We start from the raw sequence: 7,864 nt of genomic DNA, 5'->3' as shown, positions 1-7,864 counted from the left end.
TTCTAAATGCAACCATTTTTCTGGTTTTCTTGACCAAAGTGTTAGGTACAAAACTGTACTACAGTCGGTGAATAGAAAAGGCTATACTATCCGTGTCAATGGTTACAAGCTAATATATAGAGATTTAGTTTTGATAAGACAGTTTGATTTACTAAAATGTTGTTGGGCTGAAGCTGCATTCATTCCGGTCATAAATTTGTGACTCTAAATAGATATAAAGAATACTTGCACCATCTGAACTTATTAAAAAAAAGCCTTTGATTTAATATCGTAAATGGTCATTCTGAATAATGTGTCATTTACATAGGGAGAAGTTACAAATTAATATGGCAAGACATTAGCCATTTTTTTTAGAATATCAACCAAATACATTCAAAGGAATTTTCCATGCCACTTTCCAATTTTTTGAGGTAAACACACATTTGTAATATAAAGCAACAATGACGCCAACCATCTCTCTCAGCAGTAAATAGTGCTTTCAACACTTTCCTTTGAGGTACTGTACAAATCAACTTTCCTGAGGTTTTTTTTTTTTTGTTTGTCATTTTTGCAGACAGAACATTAAAAGAAATAAAAACTACAGAAATTAAAAAGTTCCAGATTAATTTTCTTTATCCCTTCTGCAGAACAGACAGGATTGAGGAATACTGTTGCTCATAAACATGGCAAGAAAATCTGGCTGGCTGTCTTTCAACTTATCTGTTCATCTATAGTCCATTAATGTTTGAAGTTAAAGCTCTTTATATTAGCACATGCCACCAATGTAATTGTGAGGCAAACAAAAAAAAAAATAAAAGCACCACTTGAGGCACTTGACAGCAACTAAATCTCAAGAACAGCAGAATGGAATCAATACACGGGATTCATGTCCTTCCAATGTCAACCTATGTCCACCCTGCTTCTTTTCGAGTGTGGTTTTCCGTAATTAGAACTAAGCATTAAAATATGCTCACTGTCACACCATTCAATTCAGAACATTGGCTGTTTGATGCACATTAAAGTCTACCATCACTCTGAAGATGCAAGTTTATTGTGGCTGCCTTGGTACTTTTGACATTTAGGCCACTGCCAAAAGGGACTCTAACCCCTTGGACACCTAAGTTTGCGTGCCAGCATTCATTGCAATGTTCATCACTGGCTGCACCCAAACATTTTGTTCCATTCAATATACGTATCAAGTTCTTTCTGTGATATGCTAGGCTGAATCTTGCAGAATACATTTTCAAAGTCTTGGTATGTTACGGGCCTCAGCTGACTCGGCATAATGGCCGAGAGCTCTGAGGGTGGTATGGCATGGAGAGGGCCAACCACAGCTTCCTGACACAAGCGAGCCACATCCAGTCCAGAAAAACCTTCTGTGCGCTGGACTAGGAGTGCAACTTCTTTGTCATTAAGACAGTAATTGTGCTGTGAGAGCAATTGTATTATTATTTGATGTCTGGCTGTGCTGTCTGGAAGTGGGATAAGAAGTCTCTTCATGAAATATCTCCTTAGAGATTCATCTATTTCTTCGGGTTTACTTGTGGCACAAATTACAACTATTTGGTCCTCAGCAGAAGAAAGAACGGAATCTAACTGCATAAGAAACTCTGTTCTCATTCGGCTTACTGGATTGTGTTCTTCACCTACTTGTGAGGAAAGTAGCATGTCTATGTCACTTACAAAAATCACAGAAGGTTGCCGACACCTTGCCACAAGAAACGATGCGTGGACAATTTTTTCTCCTTCATTTATCCACTTTGTGACAAGATTGGAGCCAGTAATTTTGAAGAACGTTGCACCTAGCTGACTAGCTATACATCGGCCCAATAATGTTTTGCCTGTTCCTCTAGGTCCAAATAAAAGTATGCTCCGAGGCAAAGCTGTAAGTCCACTAAATGCATCAGATCGAATCACAGGCCACAACACTTCTTCCTTTATAAATGCTTTTACCAAATCAAGGCCAGCAATTTCATCCCAGTCAACTGGATGTCCCTGGTTGATAATCTCATTAGTTACAAGGTCAATGAGGTGAGTATCAGTGTTCTTCAGCTGTTCGTCCACAGAGTGGTTGGATGAGGTAGCCGTATGAAGTCCAGGGCCTTGAAGAGTATGTGGGAGTAGCTGTCTATGCTCTTCACTGTGTTCATTGATTGAAGAGGAGTTGTATTTTCCAAAAGCTTCACTTGATCGGGAATTCTTTCCAGTGCTATAGGACGGTGGTGTGAGAGCTCTTGTTGACTGACTGTTAAATTTTCTTTGCTGATCAGTAGGAGCTAACTGCTTAGTGGGCTTGAAGGCCAAGGATGAAGATTCAGAACTTCGTTCATAGCCATTTCCTCTATTTGAGTTGGATATAGCTGTGTCAGGCATTCTGTACATAGGGCTATGTGAGGTTCTTTGTTGGCCATAACTATAGTTCCCATAACTAGAATCTAAATCCCCCTGGCCTGTCATATAGAAAGCTTTTCTTTTGAGGGAACTAGCTGAACTTGGAGTTATTGGGGTTAAACCATGTGTTTGATAACTATAGCCTGGAACAGTTGTTGGTGGAAGAGGTGTAGGAGCAGGTATACCAGAAGGAAGGTAAGCAGAAGGAGGAGGCGCACTTCCAGGGCTGTACCCTGACCCAACACCTGATTGTGGAGGATAACCAGCAGGTGGATAGTTGTAGCTTGAAAGATTGGAGGCCCCATTGTAGCCTGATACGAGAGCTGGTGGGGGTGGAGGTGGTGGTGGAGGCTGTAGGAGTCCAGAGCTATGAAGTGGGGATGGATGAGGTGATGGCAGTGCAGATGCTGATTGACTACTATAACTTGAATGCAGGTAGGAGCCATTATATGCTGTCCCATATTCCTGAGATGGTAGCCCTGAATGTAGACTAGCAACTGAGTGACTTCCACATGTACTACTGGAATAACTAGGTTCTGTCAAGTTGCTGCCCACCCCAGGAGAACTGCCTATGCTGGCGGAGACATCTGATGGAGGTAAAGTGGCTCCTACTCCAGCTTTGCTTGCTGCAATTACATCGGAGACACAGTTCATAGGATAGACATTGTCTGAATTCAAAGAACTTTGCCAAGGCTCACCATCATTTTTTCGACCATTCACAAGGCCAGACTGAACTTCAGAGTAATTACTGAGAAGAGGTCTTTCCATAGATCCTTCCAAAATGCCAGAATATTTCTCAGCATACTTTTTAAGTAGATTTGATGCAGTTAAAGCCGATATATCATCATTGGCCCAGGCATACTGGTATGTACGTTGCAAATGACCACGGTATGCTTCCACTTTGTGAGCCGGTGACCTTGTGGTGGACGATATATCGAAGTGCTGTTCTGGCCATTGAGCATGCTCTGGCGTCCACTGCATCTTCAAGCCTATATAAATAAGAAGAAAAGAAAGAAATCAATACCATAATAAAATAAAGATGTGGCATATCATGTACGTACTAATAAATTAGACAATAAGCAGATATTCTCATCTTTAGCCCATTCTGATGGATGATTTGTAGGCGCAGTACTGCTTTCCAGAAACACTCAACATGCTACGTATGCAGCAATTCTGTCTGTACAATATCAGTTTCAGATTTCTATTTTTTTTTTTCCCCTCAATCTAAAAATATGAGACACAGCTGACAAATCACATCTAGGATGCCTCTCTTATTTGGTGCTGAACACCTAGTTAGCACAGCATAATGCACCCTGTGCTGAACAATATGACACAGACATTGCAGGTCATTCCATAATCCAACTCTCATCTAAAGTAGTCCACGACAGTTTCAAATCTGCTTCGTGGAGTGCAGCAAAGCAATCTCCCAGGCAGCGGTCCATCGCTTTCATCACACAAAGCCTACAACTCGGTATGAATTACAACTGCTTTCTCCTTCTGAGCTCTGTTGTTGAACCCCTAAAGAAAAAAAAAAAACAAAGTACTGCTTGTCTGCTGGTCTGTTTCTGCTGCAAGTCTCCAGGGCGCGAGGAATTAAACCACTGATGACTAACCCCTAAAAGTTTTTTTTTTTTCCAGCTTTACCCTTTATATGCAGCAGCTGGAATCCATCATTCGGGCACAGCATTTGCTACACGTCCTACTTAGGTGAACTTGCTATATGCACTCTTCGCAAAAATACTGGACCCTTCTTAATATATTGTAATGTAATTATTTTATGTATTAATTTTATTTTTTTGCAGGATAATCATTTAACATGCATACTTTTTTTCAATTTTTTGCAATGCATGATGCAATTTTAAATTAAAATTACCTTTTAACAATATGAAAAAAAAACAAGATTATCATCATTTTAAACAATGGCAGTTGAAAAGTTTATAATGTTATAGAAAAATCCAATAATTTGTCATAAATGGGACCTGATAATCTGAAGTATACCTATCAAAATATGTTAATACAAAATCGTTTAGGTCTCATGCACATGGCCATATAAAAAGGAGTTGTCTCATTTTGCGTTTTTAGGAGCACACTGCACCCCCGCCTTCCAGCTTTCTGCTGGCGGTGCACGCTTATTTGATTGACAGTTCAGATCTGCAGGATTGTGGCGCCATTGGCTAAAACCATGCACGCTCTCTAAGGCCTCGTTCACACGTACGTATTGTATCGGATTTTAACCATTATGATCTATGGTGCTATTCACATGTCTGTGTTTGTTCAAGGACCGTGTGTCCATGCAAAATACACAAAGACATGTCCATTTTTTTTCCGGCAGCACAGATGACAAAGGCCAATACAAGTCTATGGGTCGGTGAAAACACGTACAGCATATGGATTTCATCCGTGTGCCATCCGTGTTTAACATTGAAAAGTATAAGAGAAGTGTTGTCATTTATTTCTTTCTTTATCCATCTGTGAAAAACACTGATGCACAACACTGATGGTAAAACCGGACACACGGATGACACACTAATGGGAAAACCGGACACACGGATGACCCACTGATGGCAAAACCGGACACACGGATGACCCACAGATGGTAAAACCGGACACACGGATGACCCACAGATGGTAAAACCGGACACACGGATGACCCACAGATGGTAAAACCGGACACACGGATGACCCACAGATGGTAAAACCGGACACACGGATGACCCACAGATGGTAAAACCGGACACACGGATGACCCACTGAAGGGAAAACCAGACACAAGGATGACCCACTAAGGGGAAAACCAGACACACGGATGACCCACCAATGGTAAAACAGGACACACGAATAACACACCGATGGTAAAACCGGAAACACGGATGCCACACCGATGGTAAAACCGGACACACGGATAACACACTCATGGTAAAACCAGACACACGGATGACACACTCATGGTAAAACCAGACAGATGGATGACACTGATGGGAAAGACGGAAACATGGATGACCCACTGATGGGAAATACGGACACATGGATGACACACGGATGGTAAAAACGGGCACACAGATGACACACTCATGGTAAAACCAGACAGATGGATGACACTGATGGGAAAGACGGAAACATGGATGACCCACTGATGGGAAATACGGACACATGGATGACACACGGATGGTAAAAACGGGCACACAGATGACACACTAATGGAAAAAACGGACACACTGATGGGAAAAACGGACACACAAATGACACACTGATGGTACAAGCGGACACACGGGTACCATTTTTTCATGTACGTGTTTAAGCCCAGAAGTGTAAATGAGACCTAATTCTGCAAGCACAGACCGCTCTGCTTCTGCACTATTGGAAGACCCAAGCAGTAGCACTGAAGCTGGCCAGATCAAGAGCCTACAATACACTCCGGCAATATAGCCAGCTTTAGAGCAGCACTTACAAGCTCAGTTTGAAACAACTTGTAAGCACTGTATGTTTCACTACCTCTGATAGACACTAGTGGTGGCCGGTTTCCTTGGGCAGTAAACAATATAATTAAAAATTCCTCTGTTCTTAAGAACGGAGAAGATTTTTATTAAGAAGTAAATTGCGAAGATGCTCTTTGCAGTTTTATCATGACTGTAATCCATTAAAAACTCCATGTTGCATAGCACAATAATAGTGCTCCCATAGAGGTGCATTGGGTCTTATAGGTGCCCCCAATCACAAGGCTATAGAAAGGTTTTTTTTTTTATATTGAATAGTATACAAAGCTGACAAATGTATTTCCGCAGTCCCCCTCTATGAGCCAAAGAAATGCATTGCAAAATGAGGAGGTTTGCACAGCAGAATTTGTCTTTGTCTATGTTTTATTACATGGCAAGACATTAATGACATGTGTATATGGTAGCACGTAATACTATATTTACATTAACCAACATATAGTACAAGACCGAGCTCTCATAAATGACCAAGGAGGCTCCATGAGCTAAACTTGTGGCTATTAGCAGATCACTAGCTTCCTTTATATGAGGGGGGTTCTCGACATCAGACAGCTCATTTATTGGAATCGACTGCCCAGAAGGACAGCACACAATGTGCATTTAATAATAATACGATAGAGGGAATAGCGGAGGCTCAGAGATCACTGAAGGTAATATAAACTTATGTACACGGATTAACATATTAGTTTTGAAATGATGAATTTTGTAGAATGTCGTATGCACAGGAGATAGAGTTAATAACAGGGAATAAATAATATGCTTCCTATATCCAAAGAGAGTCCCTGGTTTTCAAGCTCTGTCCCTGGAAGCTATTGTCCATTTTTTTTTCCTTATTAGATAGAAGCGGACATGACTCTCGCCATCTCCACTTGTTTTTTTTTTTTTCACTATTTAGTTGGTTAATGGAATAATACTACTGCGCCGTTTCTATAGGATCTAGGTCAATCCCAGTGTCTCAATATTAGTTTCTATAAGAGACATTTCAAAGAGCAGGATGATTATTAATCTTAAGAGATTAACCCTTTCAATCAAGACGATCAGCTAGGATCTATGGGCAGCAGGTTATGGAGCAAGAGCAATCCCGTATGCAAGGCACAAAAAAGACCTTTTATTACACTCGCAGACAGCATGGTCTGGGCCCTTGGACGTCTCTGGTCTTGGTCCGGTGCCTCCTCTCTTGCGATTGCTGCCCTCCTTCCCTGCTTCATGTGGACAGTGTCCTCCATCGTGCTTCTCTGGAGGCGCACTTCTCTCTGCCCTGCTGGGGTCAGCGCAAAGTATTGAAGTGCGCATGCGCTATAAAAGTCCAAAGAGCGACAATGATCGGTAAAGCTGGCGCATGCACACTACAGTACTTTGCTTTGCCCTCGGCAGGGCAAAAATAAATGTGCCTGCGCAGAAGCGCAATGGAGGACTGTGTGGAGGATGTAGGATGCGCCTCATCTACATGAAGCAGGGAAGGAGGATGGTGATCGTAAGTAGAGTGGAGATATCAGATCAAGGCCACGGACGCCGATCAAACCGGACCGCACGGTTTTGTGCCTTGCATAGGGAATTCGAGGCATACATACAGTATACTAGAATGCGGTAACAGAGGGCTGAAAGGTGCTGACTGTATTTTATATTGAGAAAACCTGGTGACAGGTCCCCTTTAATACCTTGTTATGCAGAAATTCAATATATAAAAACATCTAAAAATGTATGTGCCCATTGCTAACCATACACAAAATTAAATTATTCTCTACAGACCAATATGTTTCTAACCAAAAGGTCAAGATTTTTGCAAAGAAATTTTTTTTCTAACTTCAACCAATAAAGACATTTTAAAGAGGACATTGGTGTAGATCTTTTATTCGGGAACTCTGACATATTCAATTGAGAATTCAGATATTTAACCAACAAGGAAGCAAGTCTACAAATAAAACCCGAGTATTCTGATTCTGTAGTCTGTTACCATGGAAATGCATAGGTTAGCATAGAAACTGTAGACACAAAACAGTAGG

At 41.3% G+C, this 7,864-nt stretch overlaps 1 protein-coding gene across 3 annotated transcripts in view; it reads right to left on the bottom strand.

Moving 5' to 3' along the window:
- Window positions 1-462: 462 nt before the first annotated feature.
- FIGN (fidgetin, microtubule severing factor) overlaps window positions 463-7,864 on the bottom strand; it is a 169,673-nt gene continuing 162,271 nt past the window's right edge. For all 3 annotated transcript variants that reach the window (XM_073647043.1, XM_073647044.1, XM_073647045.1), the window contains one exon: window positions 463-3,359. In XM_073647043.1, the coding sequence (XP_073503144.1) occupies window positions 1,132-3,359 (2,228 nt within the window). In that variant the 3' untranslated portion in view covers window positions 463-1,131. The remainder of the gene's footprint in view (window positions 3,360-7,864) is intronic.

The sequence above is a fragment of the Phyllobates terribilis genome, unplaced genomic scaffold, assembly GCF_046119375.1.
Source record: "Phyllobates terribilis strain yellow unplaced genomic scaffold, ASM4611937v1 Scaffold_9__5_contigs__length_417890890, whole genome shotgun sequence".
Classification (NCBI taxonomy): domain Eukaryota; kingdom Metazoa; phylum Chordata; class Amphibia; order Anura; family Dendrobatidae; genus Phyllobates; species Phyllobates terribilis.
The sequence above is the reverse complement of the archived record's forward strand: the minus strand, read 5'-3'. Positions and strand labels throughout refer to the sequence as shown.